General features: G+C 40.4%; 1 protein-coding gene across 6 annotated transcripts in view; it reads left to right on the top strand.

The window, feature by feature from the left end:
* The window catches only part of NCOA2 (nuclear receptor coactivator 2), a 189729-nt gene extending 169887 nt beyond the window's left edge, over positions 1-19842 (top strand). For all 6 annotated transcript variants that reach the window (XM_032127338.1, XM_032127351.1, XM_032127331.1 and 3 more), the window contains 7 exons: positions 1406-1684; positions 2451-2528; positions 3042-3276; positions 4121-4298; positions 6561-6759; positions 12601-12693; positions 15701-19842. In XM_032127338.1, the coding sequence (XP_031983229.1) occupies positions 1406-1684; positions 2451-2528; positions 3042-3276; positions 4121-4298; positions 6561-6759; positions 12601-12693; positions 15701-15712 (1074 nt within the window). In that variant the 3' untranslated portion in view covers positions 15713-19842. The remainder of the gene's footprint in view (positions 1-1405; positions 1685-2450; positions 2529-3041; positions 3277-4120; positions 4299-6560; positions 6760-12600; positions 12694-15700) is intronic.
* Positions 19843-20802: the final 960 nt, after the last annotated feature.

Here is a 20802-nt window from a genome sequence, read left to right as displayed (position 1 = left end):
GTGTTAAGGGATGAGTTTTATCTGAGGCAGCTGATGTCATTCCAAGCACTTAAACTGTAATTTTTTTTTTTCTAAATTATGAGCATGCTTCCTAAACTTTGTTCTATGCTTTTTCATCCCCACAGTAATTTTTGTTGACTTCCATGTGATTCTTGCCCATTTCAGTCTTATGTGGTACAAATAAAATGTGGTAAAAATAGAAGTATTTTGCATGAAAGTTAGTTCCTGATGTTTCTGGCATCAGAATTTTTTTTCCAAAATCAGTGTATGTCTGTATAATGACTTAATATTCTCAGAGGAGCCTGCAGTACCCAGTTCATTCCCCAGCACTCATCAGCACCCTGAGCATAACTTCTGAACTAGCTCTGCATTTTAGATATGAAATAGGACCAATGAAATTCTGCTTTGAACATGAGAAAGCTATCTCCAAGCCTATTTGGTACAACACAGAACTCAGTGAGGTGTAGAGCTGGAGATACAATTTATTGCTGAACTTCAATTTTGCAGTATGAAACTGTCATGCAGTATTATACAGGTTTTGGAATGCCACCACCAAAAATTATGAATAATGGTTTATTTCAAACTAAGCAGTAAATATGTTTCTATTTAATTAATAATTCAGTGGAAACAGTTAAAGGATCTTGCAGATAAGAGAACTGCTTCATTTTAAAACATGTTTTTTAAAATAGCCTTTGAACATTTTACAGCAGCTTAAAGACTTTCATGAGGGCACTGAAATTTAGATTAACTTCATTTTCAAGGTCAGTGTGGAATAAGCTATAAAATTATTCTGGCTAGAGCAAATATTACGGGAGTATCTAGAATGGAATTTAGAATTGTGTTAGCTTATTTATGCTAATGGATAATCAGTTAGTGCAAAAGTGCCCTGAAAGAATTAGGCACTCTGTTCACATTAGCTTCTGTAATAGTTTCAGGCATCTTTATTTGAAGTCATTCTTTTGTTTAAAGATACTGATAAAAATCTACTTATTCATTTGTAATACCTTTGAATTTATCTCAGATTCAAGGGCAAAAATACGCTGGCATCACTTCATTTACAGATTTTGATCTAGCATTTGTTGTTTCAGGTTTTTATTAATTAGAAGAGTAATACAATGTCTGTGTAAAGAACACAAGCAAGATTGTGGGGTTTTGTTTAAAAAAAAAACAACAAAAGAAAAGGGAGAGGAGGACTTTGTCTCCATTAATGTATTTGGATACTTAAATACACAATTCTGCTTATTTTTAAGTTTTATATTGAGGTAAAGAAAGCTTATGTAATTTTCTGTTTCAAAACATTCACATCCTAGAAGGTTGTTTTCGCAGGCTGTCCCTATTAGTCCCGTATAATCCTCTGGAAAGCCGTGTCCCGCCAACTGTTCCTATTGTTGGTGTATTTCTGCAGAGCCAAGCTGTCGACCCCGAGACCTTCTCCAGCCAGGAGTCCAGCATGCTGATGGAGCAGAAGGCTCCGGTGTTCTCGCAGCAGTACGCGGCGCAGGCGCAGATGGCGCAGGGCAGCTACGCGCCCATGCAGGACCCCGGCTTCCACGGCATGGGGCAGCGCCCGGGGTACACCGCCCTGCGCATGCAGCCGCGGCCCGGCCTGCGGCCCGCCGGCATCGTGCAGAACCAGCCCAACCAGCTGCGGCTCCAGCTGCAGCACCGGCTCCAGGCGCAGCAGGTACAGCCCCCTCCGTGCCCGGCTCCGTGCTGGCACAGGCGCCTCTCCTGGGCGGCACCTGCGGTCAGCTTGCGCCAAATACACCGGGTCTTGCTTCAGTGCACTCCTAAGCTAAAAACAGGAGCCACAATAGCTTGACAAGATAGTGCCTTGCACATTCTCTTTTTTGATCTTCTGTTTTGGCATCTCTACATTATTCTTTGTGCTTTTTGCTGTATCTTTTTCTATTTGTTGTGTCTTGACTTTTCCACCAATCTAACTGCTTTTATTGCTGCCTGTTACCTACATCCTTTTTTTTCCCTTTGGCCTTGGTCTACTTTTGAGAATTGTTTTAAGTTGTTTCATTTTTAAATATATGGGTTCATAGTACTATCAGTGAGATATCAATGCTTCTTCTGTTTAAGGAGGAAAGATAATTTCTGCCTTAAAACATCAGGGTGAGGTCTACTTTGGAGTAAACCTCAACAGTCCAGTCCTAAACTGAAAAAGAACAGGAGCTATGAAGGGAGCATGTTTGTTGTAAACAGCGTAGTACCTGTGTTGTTATTTGCGTGGTGTATTATCCCTTTAAGAAACAGCATTCTGGGAATGGTAGTAGGATTTGAGGAGGAAAATTAGTCACTGCTTGAATATGTAGAACTAGGTCTACAGTCCAGCTGACCAGGGAAGTAGATCTATATAACTCTGTATGTAACACTTTTTTTTCTCTTTCCCTTTAAAAACTTTTGGGTTTTGGTGTTGGGGTGGTTTGGTTTTTTCTCTTTAGAATCGGCAGCCACTGATAAATCAGATCAGCAGCGTCTCCAATATGAATCTGTCTTTGAGAACTGGAGTGCCAACACAGGTGAGAGAAATAATACCTTTAAAAAAAAAAAGTCACTTTCTTTTTTGCTTGCTTCCCTCAATATAATGCAGTAGTAATGCTATGTGGCAAGCACAGTTTCGATACAAATAACGCAATCTGCATGATAGGGAGTATTTTGCTATTTTATATCTGAGAGTCATTCCCATTTTTACATGAGATGGATGGTTGTTTAATAAAGATTTTATATAACTGCATTTTTAACCATGCTTCTAATTTCCTAAAGATGTGTGTTTTTAATGAGCTGCTCTATTTGCAGTTACAAATCACTGCAACCTTAAACACTGGTATTATTTCAGTTAGTGACTCTCGCACTGTTGCAAGTCTTTCCCAGCAGAAGTATTAGCAAGATTATTTTCTCCTTCTTTATATTTCTGTTAGTTGTGTGATGAGGGGGAAAAAAGCTGGAATCTCCCAGATTGCTCTAGTGGAGATGCCTCCAAGGCTGGGTTGCCTTGAAGGGTTATTGATGGGTGGCGGTGGTTTTTCCCACAGGGCCCCATCAACGCGCAGATGCTGGCGCAGAGGCAGCGGGAGATCCTGAGCCAGCACCTGCGGCAGCGGCAGATGCAGCAGCAGCAGCAGGTGCAGCAGCGGACGCTGATGATGCGAGGGCAAGGCTTGAGCATGACCCCCAGCATGGTGGCCACCGGTGGCATCCCAGCAACCATGAGCAACCCGCGCATCCCGCAGGCAAATGCACAGCAGTTTCCATTTCCTCCAAACTACGGTACTGGTTCCACCCCCCCTCAGTGCATTTTGTCAGTCCTGACTCCCCCGTGTTCCCCCCTGTGCTGGGTCCAAGCCCCTGGTCCACAGGCTCTTGCCTGGCTCCCTGGGAAGAGTGGAAACCATGGTGGTTTGGACCCCTTGGAGGTTCCACTTTCCTAGCCCTAGTACCAGTTATTCTCCAAGCATCGCTCGCTCTTTGAGCAGTAGCAGAAGTGCAGTGTGTTTGTTTATATATAGATATATGCAGATAAATGTGTGTATGCACACACAAACACATATATGTGTATGTATTTGCTTGATGGACTCTGAATTTTGAGTGAACTAAACAAAAAACTCTTTAATTTAAATAATATATATCAGTTTTAGATAAGGCATTCAATTCCCTATCCCTAACCCAAAGTGTAATATGATAATTAATACCATTTCCTTTCTTTGTTTTACAAAGCCACAAACCACGTTGTTCTGGGCAGTTACCTCCATACAGTTATTGTTATACAGTTTCTTTATTTATACCTACTGTATAAGTTATATTATAATTATATTAAATAATATGTTATGTGAAAGTTCTGCTGATATAATAAATTATGCCCATCCATTTCTAAATTTGGTATCTACTCTTACTGATCTATTATCCTTTATACCAGTTTCTAATAGTAATAATGTTTCATAATAGTGCTTTCCCTCCATGTATTTGTAACTGCTTTATGAAAATGAAGAGACACAAAGTTAAAGGTTCCAGATAATATAAGTAGGACTGTGTAAGGACAAGTCAGCAGGTATGAGCTCTTGGTTTGTTTTAACTCTGAATGTACAGTGGGTAAATTTCTTGTTCTCTTCTTCAGGTATTAGTCAGCAGCCCGATCCAGGCTTCACAGGGGCCACCACGCCTCAGAGTCCACTGATGTCACCAAGGCTGGCTCACACTCAAAGCCCCATGATTCAGCAGTCTCAGGCTAATCCTGCCTATCAGTCCTCTACGGAGATGAATGGGTGGGCACAAGGGAATATGGGTGGTAACAGGTAAATCCAGAAGAAAACCAAAATGAACACATAGAATAATGGGGTCATTTATGGTCTACACTTACTTATGGGCTTGTTTTATGTAATTGTTCGCGTGTTTAGTTGTTGTTAACTATCTATCCTAAAAGAGACTTCTTTTCAATTTGGCTTGACGAATTGGTTTAAATTCTGTCTTCATACAAGGCGAAGTGAGTGCATAGCTAAAAGACCTGCATCCATACAATGCATTGCTTTGTCTGTGGTAACTGATCAAACACTGTGTGCCCTTAAGAAGCACCTGTGCTGCGCAGTGAACTCCAGCCCCTAATGTTTGTGTGGATGCATTTCTTCTGCATATGATTTTCATGTTATGCTCCCACACTGCTTTCCACATGGCTGGATCAGCTGAGCCAGAGCCTATGCATTCCCTACTGCTCTGGAATTGCAATGACTGGATTATCACCTCCCACTTTAAATGCTGGAGTGTAACCAGGTTCAGCCCATTAGTGCTTGCACATGCTGGGGGTCAGCATATAGCTGTCATTCCCTGACAGCATTGTAGCAATACCTCACGCATGCAGTCACCTTTTCAGCTGAGGCCCCTGCCCCTGTGGGTGTAGCTCTAATAATCAGTCTGTCCAAATCAAATGGGTTGGATGTTGAACACTATCAGTAGGCAGCAGTGAGCTTCCAGATGACAGTGATCTGAGCTTTTCCTTGGAAGATGGGAGGAGCTATCAGGTACAGCCTGTATCACTTGGCACGGGGGTGCACACAGCTGTCTCTAGCACAGTGCTTTTGTCACCCTGAAGTTCTCAGGCTGAGTGTCCTAGCACAGCAACAAATCTTTTTCCTGCTAGTTGACAAAGATTTAATAAACCCAGAACACCAGTATTTTATTGATGAGGCTCATCCAAGTAAAGTGCCCCTAAAGCAGCTGATTTATCTCTTATCCTCATCCTTGTCCATGCCTCATCCTCACTGTCTTCCTGAAGCATCTGCAGGGGGCATAGCTGTTGCTGTCATGGCTTCTGCCAAAAATGGCAGCAGGGGCAGCTCCATAAGTCCAATGGTTGGCTTTGCTGAACTGCAGGTCTACAGCAGAGACATGTCAAATGTGCTTACACAAGCCACTGAGTATTCACAATGATCTGTAGTGTACTGTTTCAGCCATCCAGATAACAACTTCAAATTGGGGTGAGGTGGCCTGAAAAGACATGGAATTGGAAGGAAGAGAATGGTGGGATTTTCTGGGTTTGGTCCTGTGCCCAGAATGCCGTTGCACTCCACCAAGTCTGAGTGCACAGCAAGAGCCTAACAGGGTACCCAAGTGCAAGGTTGAGCGTTAACCCTGAAAGATTTCCTCAGCTGTGGGAGCAGTGTTTCACAGGGAAGGGAAAGTCAGCCACTGATACAGACACAGCAGCTTTTCCAGTATTTCAGTCTAATGCAGATCCTCTAAACAGACACATTGTCAGTAATAATTCCTTCAGTGGCTGTTGAGTTATGCTCCAAGACTACAAAAGACTGATGTGTAAACAGTGGAGTGCATTTTAGGAAATGTAAAGAAGTCTCTCATATGGCTTTCAACATAATGGGAAGGAAGATACTGTCCAGAAAGCACTTGGACTAAATAAAATCTGGGATGAGGTTTTCCACCTGAGTTACTCCTCTTTAAGTTGATCAGAAGTGCCCTTATAGGAACACGTAGGGTAATTGTCTTAGACTTTATGTTGTTTCTTACAGTGCCACATTTTCAAAACCTGATGCTAAGACCTAGTAAATAAATTTCTGCACAATTGCATGTCTATATTTGTGAGCCCGCTTGCCATAATTGTATGTGCAAATCTGGTATTCATATATGCAAATAGCCTATTTTGCAAAAAAGAAAGGTTATTACTCCATCTACAATTTCAGCTCAGCAGTCCTGTGCTGTGCTAACACTGGAGGTTAAAGGTGTTTTCCTCTCCCTCCAGGCATTACTTTAAAATACATACAAAGCTCCTTTAGACAGCTAATTGGCTGTTCTTGCACATGCATAACAGATTTGTACTCTGCCATAGTTTCACACGCAAAGGCATGCATTTTTGTGCACAGACATGGGACCTTAAATTTTGAAAATCTACTCCTTAGACATTAATGTAGCTGAAAACTGGTTTTTCCTTTGAAGTTGGAATAAATGACAGTATATACTAATTCTAGCTTAAGATATATTAAAAAAAGTTTCTTAGTGGCTTCAGCATTCTAAGTCTGACACATTGCTTTTTCCATTCCTTGCTGTAGCATGTTTTCACAACAGTCCCCACCACATTTTGGGCAGCAAGCAAGCACCAGCATGTACAACAATAACATGAACATCAATGTATCCATGGCAACCAACACAAGTGGTATGAACAACATGAACCAGATGACAGGGCAGATCAGCATGACCTCAGCGACCTCTGTGCCTACATCAGGGTTGTCCTCCATGGGTCCTGAGCAGGTGAGAATCTAAGGATGTGAGATGACAGCTAGAGGGTTTGCTTTTACTTCCAGTAGTTTTTCAGGTCCACTGCATTATGTTTCTCTTACTAGTTTTCTTGAGAAATGATGATGTTAAAAGGGCTTTGGTTTTAGCTCTGCACTCGAATAGCCAAGGTGACCAGTGAGGTAGAGAGCACTGTGGCTGTCTCCTGGACTTCCATGGGAAGCACGTGCTGATGGTAGCTCCTGTTCTGAGTAGTTAAGTCTCTGTAGCGCAGTTGCAGTTGCTGATTTTCCCAGCAGTGGAGGCTAGAACTGGATGGCAGGCAGCTGCTTCCTAGAGAGAAGAGCAAAAGCTGCCAGCATGGGCAGGGTTTGGAAGATGCTTCAACTGCCACAGGGTTTGTAGTCCCAGACAATAAATATTCAATCAGCTATCAGAACTATCCATGTGGCAACTTTACAAGCACAAAATGCACATTTTTTGTAATGTGGTGCATATAAAATAGGTTGCTGAATCAATAGGTAAGTAACCTGTTCTTTCTGCTGAGAGGATGTTTGCACACTCTTTCTTACTTGATACTGCTGCTTAGGATATCTGAAATAAGGAAAAATAACATTTCTCTTTGTCGACCTGCAATTAAACTATCACAGTACATGAATAAGTGACAAACAAATCCTCTTCATTAACAGGCTCATGTATTTGTTTCAAAGCTGACTTTCAGGTTGTTTAAAATACAGCTAGTTCAAAAACACAGGCTTGAAATTATGGACTTTTTCTAGAAATATTGGCTGGAAAGTACCTCTTGTGTCTTCAGGTAACATCTCCTTCTATGGACATCTCTTGCTAAAACTTTTTCCTGATACCATAATGTTCCAGTTTAAAGCCGGTTATGTTAATGGCTTGTTAATGTATGACCTTTTTGCAGCCTAAATTTGATAACAAGAGAATTTGCTTTTCCAATATTGTCCTTTACCTTAAATAGCTCTTTTCTTTTCCTATATTTTAAAAAGATTCTATCAACATGAATTTTTTTTGTTAGTTTGAGATTGTTAGATTTTTTAGTTTTGGGTTTTGTGGTGTTTTTCTTGTAAGCCAAACAAGCCATGGTTTTTCAGTCTCTTAGGCTTTAAATTCCCCTTCCTTTCCTGCAGCTGTTCTAGTTTGAATCAGTATTTCCTAAGCACCAGAGCCATGTGCATAACATTACTTCTTCCCCATTTCTCTTGGAATACTCTGACAGATATAGCTGCAGATCACATTTGTCTTTTACAGCTGCTACATACTGGTGAACCAAAGTAATTTTGATACTCCCAAATCTGTCACCTTCTCTGATATTCCCAGTTGCTAAGCCCAATTATGGAAGACTTTTTTTATTATTAGTTCCCAAGTGAATAGAGTTGCACAAATTTAATGTAGTAAAACAATAGTAAAGCCAAAAAAGAAAAGAGAGGGGATTTAAAGGTGATGACCCAATCTGATTTCTCAGCATACCCATGCTACATATTTTTTTCTCAGGAACCTGAATTTACAAACTGCGTTGTAGAAAGAGATCTGGTTTTATTTCAAAGATTTCCATGCAGGCTACTGTTTCCCCTGGCACAGCTGTCACACTGCTTTTCCTTCCTGTTAGACTACAAGATCTTGTTTCAAGATAGCATTTATCTAACTTCCAGTAAGCTGAATAGGCTGAAGTTCTTTATCTATCTCAACATTTGGGTTTCAGCCCAGTAGATTTTTGGATCTACTTTAAACTCCGTTGTAACCTCCTCCTGGCAATATGAACAGAGTAATCAGAGACAGTGATTTAACAGTCATTGCACCAAAGCTGTGTAAAGTCAAGTTCTGCTTGTAATTTCTCTTCCAGGCCATGGGTTGTCTTGGTTCTTTTGGTGACAATGTCACACTGAAAGCCTTGTGATGACCCCCCAAATTCTCCTCAACACATTCTACATAGATGAAACCTGCATTCTTTGTTCCCAAAAGTGTTGCCTCCCGCTTGTCTCCATCAAATTGCATTTCTTAGATTGAGTGTGTTTAAGCAAAGTCAGTGGCTCATTCTGTAACAGTAACCTGTTTTCCTCCGGATCTACCACCCCGGCCCTGTGTCATCTGCAAGCAAATGTTTTATGCTTGGTCTAGGTCAGAGGTGGCCAGCTGACAGCTGAGGGGCCATTTCTGGGCCACAAGACAGCACTTTTTAGTCCTCAGGAACGTGCTGTACTACTTTACATTTTCTTTCTTGAGAAACATGAATAGCTAAAAATGTATACTTGAATACTAAAATTGACACTTCTTTTTCCTATTTTCAGGGCATAGTGTTTTGCTGTTTGACATTTTTATTTAGCAAGTGACCTAGACTCTGCTGAACTTTTTCTTGTAACTGGTGGTTTTCAAAATGACTTTATTTTCTGTAATTCTGCTGACTGTTATCATTTCATTCATTCTTCGGGGTTTTCTTACACTGTCACCTACACTTCTGTTTACTTATTCAGTGTCACTTTTTGTTCCATAATACATAATTTGAACTTCACATGCTTGTCTCTTTCTAACCGCAGTGAGAGTAACAGTGATTACACTGCAAATGTGTTCTAGCTTTTGAAAAAAACCGCAACATTATTATTATTGGGTGGTTTTGGAAGTAAGGTGCCTGGACTTATTTACCTGGTGAGAAGCAGGTATATTACCCCTGGTACCAAACAGGTATTGTTGGCTCTCTCCTCTCTCGTTGTGGCACTATGCTGTATCATACGGATATATCCAGAGCTCAGAAATACTGGGTTTGGTATTTATCTGATCATACTTCTGTTGTCTCCAACTTCTCTTTTTTACCACCTGGGCTCCAAGCATCACCAAGCAAAAAGATTATTTCCAAAATGGGCTTAGTAATTATTATATACTTAGAGGCTCTTTTATATATTTGAGGAATGAGATCTTGTCTCATTGTCATCTTCTCATAATTACATTAAATCTCTTCAGGCTGCTCTTACTAGTGTTTCTTCTAGGAGGCAGCTACCAGGAATGCTGAAATGCTAGCTGCCAGGTCTGCAGGTTCCTCCTGTCCGAAACAGCTTCCCCAGGCATTGAGAAAGTAAACCTTGCTGGTGTTGCACCATTCAGAGATCCTACTGTGCCCTTGTCCTCATCTTCTTGTTTGCACAGTGAGCTATTGCCATGGTTTTTGCCTGTTACTTATTTTGCATCGTGGATCCATGCTATTTACTGAGCTATCAAAGAAGCAATTTGAAACCTATGCAAGAAAAGAGGCTTTTCACTATATGAAATAACCCCCTATTTAGAAGTCCACTCAGAGGAGTTGCTCATTAATCTGCACAGGGCAGTACTCCCCAGGCCAAAATTATCATGGCATCTAAGAAGAGTTATCTTGAAATGTTATTTTGATTTCATTCAGCATACCAGATTAAAGGAGCTCTGGAGTGGTAGGAAACTTTTCTTGTTAGACACCTTGTATATAACTTTGCTTTACTAGCAGAAGACTATTGATTATGCTTAATTGCAAAGGAATTGTAAAACATATTTGTTCCTTTTTAGTCAGACTTAGTATCTGATAATACCACTTTACCTTTCTTCAGAAAATTATAAAAACATGTCTATTTCTTTGTCCTTCTCCATACTTTTCTAATTGAATTTTTTTTGCAGTCAGAAAAGTTAATGTGAGGTGTTTTAAGGTCTTCTGAAGCAAATGTATTCATATGACAAAATAGTAGGGGTTTTTTAATGGGTGTTTTTTGAGTTTGGGTTGGGTTTTTTTTATATCTGATACCATGTCAGGATTCTTGCATCATCACTGGCAAAGAGATTCTGTAATAGAAACTTCATTGATGCCTTTGCTATCCTTTTCTGGTGGCCTGGAGCCACCTTCCTTTTCTGTATCTGTCCTAAGTGCCTTGAGGCAAATCATGCGGTCATCTTTTCGTTCCAAAACTGCTGTTGATTCAGGATACAATTTTTTTTATTTCTGCTTTTCATTTTTGCCTCCTTTTGTCTACTGAACAATCAGAAAAGGTATTTGTGTTTGCACATTCTGATGAATGTTGATTAATAGCAGAAAGCACTTTTTAAACATGGAATCACCAAATGCACGTAGATAGAGCTGCAAAGCTGTTTTCTTTCTTTCTGAATAAAATAACATGGTTCTCTTTCCTTCTGATTTAAATTTTCACATTCAGGTTTAAAAATCTGTCCACTTTAAGAAACAGAAAGCATCACTAGGAGGCTTGCAGCACTTAATCAATTTCTTTGGAGTTAAAATTCCTATGGCACAAATATTTTAAGTTTTTTATCTTTCCCATTGAATTGTAGTCTTGTCTCTGGCAGCATCTGAAAACAATCTTTAGGTGGTTGTATATGATTGCATTTTTCAAAATCAGTGAGTGGCAACAGATATAACAGGCAGGAGGACCTGAAATGAGAAGGCTTGGTGTGGTAAATTCAAGATGGTCTTCCTGGACAAGAGAAGGCTGAGACAGGATCTGTCCAATATATATGAAAGTATCTGGAGGGAGGATGTAAAAAGGATGGAGTTGGGCTCTTCTTGCAGGCTCTACTCAGTGGTGCCAAGCATTAGGACAAGAGGCAACGGGCAGAAACTGATGCACAGGAAGTTCCACCTGCATATGAGGAAGAACTTCTTTACTGTGCGGGTGACTGCAGTGGGACAGGTTGCCCAGGGAGGTTGTGGAGTCTCCCTCCCTGGAGATACTCAGGAAGCCCCTAGACACAACCCCTAGAGCAGTGTGCTCTGGGATGACTCTGCTTGAGCATGGAGGTTGGAGCAGCTGACCCACTGTGGTCACTTCCACCCTTATCCATTCTGTGATTTTGTGATTCCCCCCATGCTGCAGCAGGTTGCTGTAGCTGAAGTGGGTTACTCCACAGGGAGAATTTATTCTCTTTGGAAACACACGTCTCCTAAAGGACTGGTAACACAGAAAACATCTTTTTCCTTCCTGAGAGATCTGGAGGGCTATATCTTCACTATTATCACATCCATCTACTCTGAGGGAAATAACAGAGAGAATCAAATCAACAAAGACTCCCTAGAAAGAGGTTTCTTTCCCTGTAAAACTTCTAGGGAAAGCTGTTTCTTATAATATTTCAGAACCTTGCTGAAGGGCTCTGTTTTGTATTTTATGCCAGTTCCTACATGGTGAGATTAATCCTTTGACTGAGAAAGCAATGCTGTAAATTTGGCTAGCTACTCTTTTCACATAACTAAGCTTGACAGACCTTTTGGTTGTGCAGAAATGCTCAGCTTCAATACTTTCCTGTGACTGTGTTCAGAAAATTGTGGAGACCATCCCTTTGGGAAAGCATGCCACTGCATGTTTTCCCATTTAATGCTACCTCTCTCCCATAGCTTACAAAAAGAAAAGTATTGTTAAAATTAAGTCAGTAGTTGGTATAATTTAGTCTACATGTTATCTCATCAGGCTTTGAAAAAATTTTGTGGTGCTTTGCAAGCAGCAAAGCCATGTGTTACTGAGGTTAGGAAAGTAGTTACTTGTTTCTGCTTTTAGAACCTTGATAGCAGAGATGTCCTCTTCAGATAACATTGACCTAATTTATGGAGCCTGCTTTGTAAAACATGCATAAGGGTCCTAGTATCAGGAATTAAATCTTTGTTGTTACTTGTGAAGCAGAATAATATGAGTGAAACACATGCTGTGCAAGAGGAGTGCCTGGCTCTACAGTCACTTCCCTGGCTGTAGCATCATCTTAGGAGTGGGTGTTGGTGCATGCAAGTAGTGTAATGGTCTGTAACACTTCTTTTTAATTCCCAGCCCTCCTCCCAAAGTGTTTTTTGATTCATTCTCCTTAATATCTTGTTACCAATAGGTTAATGATCCTGCTATGAGGGGAGGAGGCAATCTCTTTCCAAACCAGCTGCCTGGAATGGATATGATAAAGCAGGACGGAGATGCAGCACGGGTAAGAAATGGGGTACGGGTGCAGCAGGACTATGAATATGCTGTGGCTGGAGCGGATACGGTATCTTTTTACTTACAACGTTACAAGTGCCCTGAATAATAGTAATTAACGTGAGGGAGGCGCGCTCTGTGGACACAGAGAAGGAAGGAGGGAGGGACAGACGGACGGACGGGCGGACAGACAGACCGAGGGCGGCCGAGCGGCGCGGGGGAGGCGCCATCTAGCGGCGGCCGCCGCCTCTGCCCCCGCGGCCTCCTGGGCCAGGGCGCGGTGACGCTCCCTGCTGTCCAAGAGGAGGAGTTTGAGTAGCAGGGGAAATTAGGAACATCTGTCTGAAAAGTTAGTAACATGAATGAAAACGAAGAATGTGAAAGTACTGAGGTAGAAGTAGCCATGCATGTATTTTATTGTATCCTTGTCTTTTTTGTATTCATATGTATTTACAACCTCCCGGATGCCAATTCTTCTCACACCTTCATTGTTCACATAAATATACAAATGTCTGTTTCCAAGAGTGAGGGATCTGTCCATAAAGAGTCTCTTCTGCAACCATTTCATGGTCACTCTGATTAATGAAAGGATGCAGTGTGTTCTGCTCTAGCAGAAGTTGTTATATACCAAGGTGTTATTACAGAATCATAATAGTTTGGGTTGGAAGGGACCTTAAGGATATCTAGTTCTAACCCCCTGCCATGGATGGGGACAGCCCCTACCATTAGACCAGGTTGCTCAAAGCCCCATCCAACACTGAACATTTCCAGGGATAAGGCATCCACAACTTGTTTGGGCAACCTGTTCCAGTGCCTCATCACATTCACAGTAATGAATTTCTTCTTATACCTAATCTTAACCTACTCTCTTTCAGTGTAAAGCCATTGCCCCCTCTCCTGTCACTATGTGCCATTGTAAAAAGTCCCTCTCCAGCTCTCTTGTGGGCCTTTTTAGGTACTGGCAGGCTGCTAGAAGGTCTCCTACTTAGTGCATTCTCTAACCAGTTAAATTTCATGTGCTAAGAGAAGCCTGACTGTCAGAGAAGAAAATACCAAGTACTGCTGAGGAAAGAAAGGGGAAAAGGATGTTGAGACAGAAGCAGACTAAAGGAGGAGGTAGATTTTAAAAATTAGCTGAAGAGAGAAGGAAAAGAGAGTGAATGTGACAGAAAGGGTACAAGAGATGGTGGAGATAAGTCAGGGTGCAGGTGAAAAGAAATAAGTGGCATGACTTTGGGCAGGGAATCTCTGGGGTGTAAAATTAAAATAATGGAGTCAGTGCCGTGACAATGAGAGGGACAGTAGCAATGCATGAGAGAAGCTTTGTCTCACCTGAAGAAAAGCAACTTCTTAAAACCTCTCAAATTATTTGGAAAGGTACTTCCAAATTATTTTGGACTAAAATTTTGTAATTTTACGTTTATTTTACCAATATACCTGTGACTGCCAATGCAAATGCAGTTTATATACACTGTAAATACCTTTCACTGAACTTTGAACTGTAATAGAGGTTAAACAACTGCTTTTGTCATGCAACTGAGCCATAAACTACTGCTACATAACTTTTTTTTTAAGAAAGTTTAAGCCGTGTAATTAATGTGCAACTGTTGCAGTACATAATTTTTTTCAAGTTGCTGGTATAGTGGGAGTGTTTATTTAGTATCTCTCTGGAGATACTGTTTGCTAAATGTCCACCCTGAAAATAAGGACATCTTTGGATTTTCACTTTTGTTTCCCCTTTATCTTCAAAAAACCACTAACGGGGTCCCTGAACTGCCTCTCAACATGTTAGAAAGAGGAGTCAAAGTTTGGTTTGTCCGTATTAGTCAGGGCATGAGGGATATGAGTGTGGTGTCTCTGTGCTATGATGAAGGAAGGAGGAGCCACGATCAGAGCTCAGTGCTGCTCATGGCTGGTCACCCCCTGAGGGGTCCAGCTGCACCAGCTAAACTGGGAATAGAGGATGTACAAAACATAGGGCCTTGCTTTCCTGACACTGACTTTATTTGTCAATAAACATACATTTCTGTGCCTTGTGTGAAGGCAGAGGAGGGTGTGGTAAGGTCCAAAGCACGGTGTAGACAGCTTCCAGAAGGCAGCCTAGCAGCTTGCACGTGGACTGGAGAGAAGACTGCCTGCCTTCCCACCCACCAGCCCTGTCCCTGGGCAAACAGGGCCTTCCTTATGCGTGGCAGGAAGCTGTGAGCAAAGAGCTGCTCCATGGCCAGAGCCACAGGATATGAGTGAAAAGAAACCCCAGGGGAGTAGGAAAATGGGTTTGACCGGATTGACTCTCTGACCTGACTGACCACAGCACCCCATGGGAGCAGGCATTTACAAGGAGAGAAGACAGGCACAGATTGCAGCCACTGGAAGGAGTAGTCTTAAAACAACTGTGAAAACCACATCCTGATGGTTTTTTGAATAAGAAAGAAGATAATCAACTCAGTTGAAACCAGTTTGTACTATATTTGTGTAAAGACATTGCAAGGGTATTAAGTATGAGGTAAAAAACATCTCTAGGGATCGATAGCTGAAGTTGGTTTTACTTCTTTATTCCCTTTTTCATTATGAATCTTGGAGGGGAAAGTGAGCCAGGGCAGTTTTTTCCTTTGATGGTGATGCAGCAGTAAGAGAGGTTTTTGCACATATTGTGAGAATGAGACTTCTCTTAAACCCTATTGCCATGCCTTCAGCTGGAGTTTACAAAAGATGGATGATCCTGAGTTGCTATAATATCCAGGATAATTGGAATGAATTAAGGACCTAAGAATGCAGTGAAATTAAACCCCCACTGATACCAAAGGAACTAAATTGCTGGTCAGTTGTATCAGTGTACACAAAGAATAGTTCAGCTTTATAAATTCCAATGAAATTTCAGGTGTAAAGCATTACAGGAATGCACAGTTGACAGCAGATGTTGCACTCCAACGTCCCAGATCTCATTGACCTATCTATCTTCACTATCCCAGCAGGAAGAATTCATTGGTTTTTTCCCCATTTCTCTTCTTTTGCAGAAATATTGCTGACCCTGAGGGTGGTTTGGTTGCTCCTTTCTTCAGCTGACTGGGCTTAGGGCCCCAAATCCTTACCAGTTTGAAGAGCTGCGTCTGTTTGTCGTGTCCCAGCGGAGCTGCCAGCCCCGGCGGCTGCCTGCTGCCGACAGGACTCAGCCCTGCCTTCCTGAGGGGAGCCGGGTGGTCGTTGCCGAAGAGCAGCCTCTTCTTTGACAGTCTGAAGCTAGCGTACAGACATTGCTCAGTCTGTTCACTGCATTCACCTTAGTGCAACTTAGATCTCTCCTGCAAAGTAAATGTTGACAGGCAATTTTCATAAACCATGTCAGATTGAATGTATTTAAATGTATGTATTTAAGGAAAAACAACCATGCTCTTGTTCTGTTTCTGTTTAGTTCTAGACCTTGGGGTTTTTTTGCTTTGTTTTCCCTGGCTTACTCAGTCTGGTGCAAAGGATTCAGTTCTGTCTGAAAACTGGTGTTTTAGACTAAGGCCTGCATTTTGGGGCGGAGAGGAGGCATGGAGGAGGGCGTAGAAGCAACGTCTGGTACATATAGAGACCTCCAACAAGCACGTTCCACTGACAGCAAGTCAGAGAAGATCAACTGATGCAGAAAACTATACAGACCAATTTTGAATGGGGTTAAAGTTGTAAAACAGATGAAAATTACCCTGCGAGAGGGCTGTTTATAAGGGGTGATTTGGTTGGGTTTTGTGGTAGTGTTTATGATGCAAGTCATGAATCCAAACATACCAGTTGGTTACATTCTCATTTAATTAAATTCCTAACAATCAGCAAATCTGGTTTTTTTAACTTGGCTCTCCTGACCTCTGTCATCTTCTTCTTTCTAATAGAATTAAAAACCAGGTTACTCCGTTATTTCCTTAGGTGTGTTTCCAGCAATCTGCACAGCCAGTTACTGGATGCCAAACAGCAAAGTTCGATGGTAATGCATGTACTGATTATGGTAGTGGCAGAATGGGTGCATAATATCAAAGATACCTGCTGTAAAGCATGATAATTTCTGGTTCCCATCCCCTTAGCTGGGAAGATAACAATTCCTGTAATACCTATAGCAGATATCACTACAGACTTCACCACTATCGTGTTTCTCATTATTTTAAAGCAGTGTGGACTACGAGGACGTTTTGTAAGGTACATAAAATCCAGTTTATATGTAAACAAGCAATAATTTAAGTTGAAAACTTAAGTGTTTTACTTGTATAATTTTTGTGAGATATACATGTTGTGAAGTTGATTCCAAATGAGGTACTTCAGTATTAAATTAGATATCTTCTTAGCCGTGTGTGTCTCCTGGAAAAGTGTTTTGTAAAGGATCACAATGCCTTGATTAGACCTAATTTGTAGGCTTGAGACTTCTCATTTTCTAAGCCTTGTGATTCTGCTCATAATATCATTTAACTAACCTATATTATATGCAGCCACTGTAGGAACCAGTTCTTGATTTTTGTATGTTTATATCTTTTCGTAACAAATCTTAGAAAAACTGTTACTAAGCAGGCCACTGTTACGGCATGTTGGTTTTTTTTCCTTGCCCACTGTGGTTTGAATAATCTTTTACTATACTGACATCAGTTTCTGAGGACTTGGAATATTAAGAAATTGATGAGTTTGACCTTTGTTTTCTTTCTGCTGACTCCTAATTGTTTAGGAATGGTACTCCCTAATTTAGTGCTCCCAGTGAGACTCTCCAAACCGCGCTCCCCCTCCATCTTTCCCTGTGGAGTGTTGGAGAGGGGAATTGGAGGCACAAAAGGTAAAGATCATGGGTTGAGATAAGAACAATTTAATGGAAACAGCAATGAGATAAAAAACAGTGACAGCTACAATACTAGTGACAGAGGGTACAAGAAAGAGACAAACGATTCTCATGGAAACCCACGACGTGCCCGACGCTCCCTCCGCAACTGCGCTGATCCAGAAGAGAGCCCTTCTCCTGGGAAGAGACTCCCTTTCCCCCGCCCCAGCAATGATGTGAGGTGGTATAGAATAACCTCTGGGTCCTAGCCATGCCCTCTCCTGGCTACTGCAAAAGTTAACCCTATCCTGGCCGGAACCAGGACACTAATCCACAAACTTGCTAACCTGAACGCAATTTTTTTGGTGTAATGTAAAATGCAATGCATTTTATAATATCTAATCAGCCCTGCCTTTTGGGATTGAAAGGTTTGTCGTGTTGTCATTTAATTTGTTTTGGTATTCAGGTGGGAGTTTGAATGAAATAGCAGCCATTCTATGTTAAGGCTGAGGAAAATATGGTAAAGGCTGTTTCTGTGTTCATCCCTTAAGAGGACAGTGCCACCATTCTAGAGAAGCAACAATTTTTCAGCTGTCACCACTCTGTTGCCAAACTCAAACAGAATATTTAGTCAGCTGAGTCATTCTTTCACCTGCTGATGGGAAAAAATAACCATCAGCCCTGACCTCCACAGCCTCATTACTACAACATTAGTGTTGAACTTGCATTATATATCTGACAAAAAATTGCTTATATAAGAAATGTATAAATTTGAAGGAATTAATTTCATGCACCACAAAGTGTAAATGAGTTTTAAAATAAGTTTTTGCTATTCCATTCTTTTTTGGTTCTTAACTGTAACCTCTGCAGATAGATTATTCTTTTTCACAGTGGAAAAAAATAGTTTAAATTTGTCCCATTTCACAACAGACCTGCAAACCCATATCTGTAGTGATTATGAGACTTCATCATCCATTGACATTTTGAAAGAAAGGAGATTGTACCTATCACTTTGGCTCCGTTTGGGTTCATTGTGACTTTTGTCGTCTTCTAAGTAATGAAAGAGAAAAGTGAGTGAAGGAATCTTCTGATCATATTGATCACTATAGAAACAAAAAAGCCAAATCAATTCCCTTCATTATCAGTATTTTTCATCCTGTATACAGTAAATTTGTCGGAGAAAGTACTTGGATTTTGTTTAAGAGAACAATTAATCAGTGTTCTATTTACATTCTTAAATGTGAAAGGCGCATAATGTGAAAAATAAGCATATATACACGGTCGCACGACCTGTTTAAGTGTTCATGTAATGTGGTGAGTTTAAAAAGTGAAGTGAGCTGTTTTGCTACAAGGAGTTAATTTGTACTCAATCCTTAAAATATTGTCCCACACCAGTATCCCTTTGGGCCTGTATTAATTAAAAGCAATGTTTTTGCAGTTTATACAATACATTTTTTAATCTTTGTTTAAAAGTGGAATTCATATGGGCTTAACAGAAGAAATGGGTGGCACAGCTCCACTTGCAGAACCCAAAGATACACAATCAGTTTTGAAATGCAACTTAAGCCATTAATTGTTGGTGTGAATTTAAAAGTTTTCTAGTATTTGTATGGTAGTATGCTGCCTAAGAGCAAAAGCATTCTCTGCACAAAAGAAAATTTACTGTAGTGGCTTTGATTTTAATTAGAATTTTCTCCCTGGTGTTTCTTTGTAGACTAAAACAAAATCTTTTAAGTTTCTTACTACAGGTAAAAGCTATGTGCAAGAACCTCAAAATGCTAAAATCTAGCATAATGCCTTAGATCTGTTTTTAAGTCTTGTATATTCCTACATAGCTGTCTGATGTATTATATTTGTATAGTGAATTGTGTACAATTTTGGAATAAGTGCATCATCACTTAATCTTTATGTTGTTCAATAGAGATGATGGACACATTTCTTCAAACATTTACTGTCATTTAATTTTTTTCCCTTTATGTCATTTGTGGGTTTTATTTGTACAGTTCATCATGAAGTTGCATCTGAGATGTGTGTATATGAAAAGATTATACAAGGGTAAAATTAAGCAATATATAAACTATGGTTCTTCAGGAGAAAGCTTACAGTGTTTCAGGTTGTGATTTATTTTCAAAACGGAGTTGACTCTGAACATCACTTTGTTCACCTGCATTGATGTTTGTATTTCTAGTGTTAGCAGTTTATGCAAAGGTAGATATATTCAGAGAAATTTTAAATACATTTATGCAAGTTAATATTGCTTTGCTGATGCTATTTGCTTATTTGATGTTAAATAATGCTATTGTAAATAAAGAATTCTGTTGTTATTGCATCATTTAATAAATTTTAATGCCTTCGGGTTTTACATGGCTTTAGAGATTTCAATATGTTTCTGTTGTGTCTTCATTTGTTCATAGAAGGGTATAAGATGTAGCACTAAAGCACTCCAGGGTAGATGGATTGCTGGGTTTTAAAAAGGCAGCAGGCTTTGGTGATGAATTTATATTCCAGCTGGTTGTTACTTGCAAGGCCTTTCATCTTTTTAGTGCTATATTAACTGAAAATGTTTATCTCATGGCTTAATATGAGAACAGTTCATTATGAGTACTCTTTTGTATCAGTCAGGATGAAATGGGTGTCTTTCATGGCAGTGTCAGCAGAAGCAGACCTCAAATGTGGAGATGAGTAGAGTTATGGCTTGTTCTCCTTGCTATGCCAAATGGTGGATTTAAGACAGTTGAAAAGGTTTGATTGGTCATTTGGAAAAAAAAAAAGAGCTACAAGAATGCTTGTAGCATTCAAGAATGTACAATGTACAAGAATGATGTTGTCTCCAGGAAATGGATGAGGCAGAAAAACTATTTATATTAAAAGTTTTCAGAAATTAAAGTTATTTTATTTAAAGTTATTTTTCAAATACTAGTAACATTTTGCCATTCCCACCAAAACAAGGCTTCTCCTGCAGTTCTCTTGTCTTCAGCAAAATGTTGGCGATACGAAGAAACTAATGCCACATTAAGGAAACCAAGGAAGGAAGTTTCTTCCCAATGTGGAGTCAGAAGCAAGTAGAGAAAACATCCATGTAGTAAAAGGCAAAATGTTTCCAATGGGAACCTTGCCTTTATACACTCTTATAGTTAATTAATATTGGAAAGAAGATACAACAGTTTTAGGTAAGACTCCTGGCATCAAAATATGATGAGCTAATGATGACGTCTGATGTAACTGGCTTTATGAAAGAGAAGTGCTGCCTTTTACTTTCTAGATCAGGCTTTGTTGACAGAGACCAGTGCATGTGACATGTGGACACGTTCTTCTAACCTGATGTCATGACCAAAGAAAAAC

Source organism: Corvus moneduloides, chromosome 1, assembly GCF_009650955.1.
Source record: "Corvus moneduloides isolate bCorMon1 chromosome 1, bCorMon1.pri, whole genome shotgun sequence".
Taxonomy (NCBI): domain Eukaryota; kingdom Metazoa; phylum Chordata; class Aves; order Passeriformes; family Corvidae; genus Corvus; species Corvus moneduloides.
This window is presented reverse-complemented; position numbering and strand designations above follow the sequence as displayed.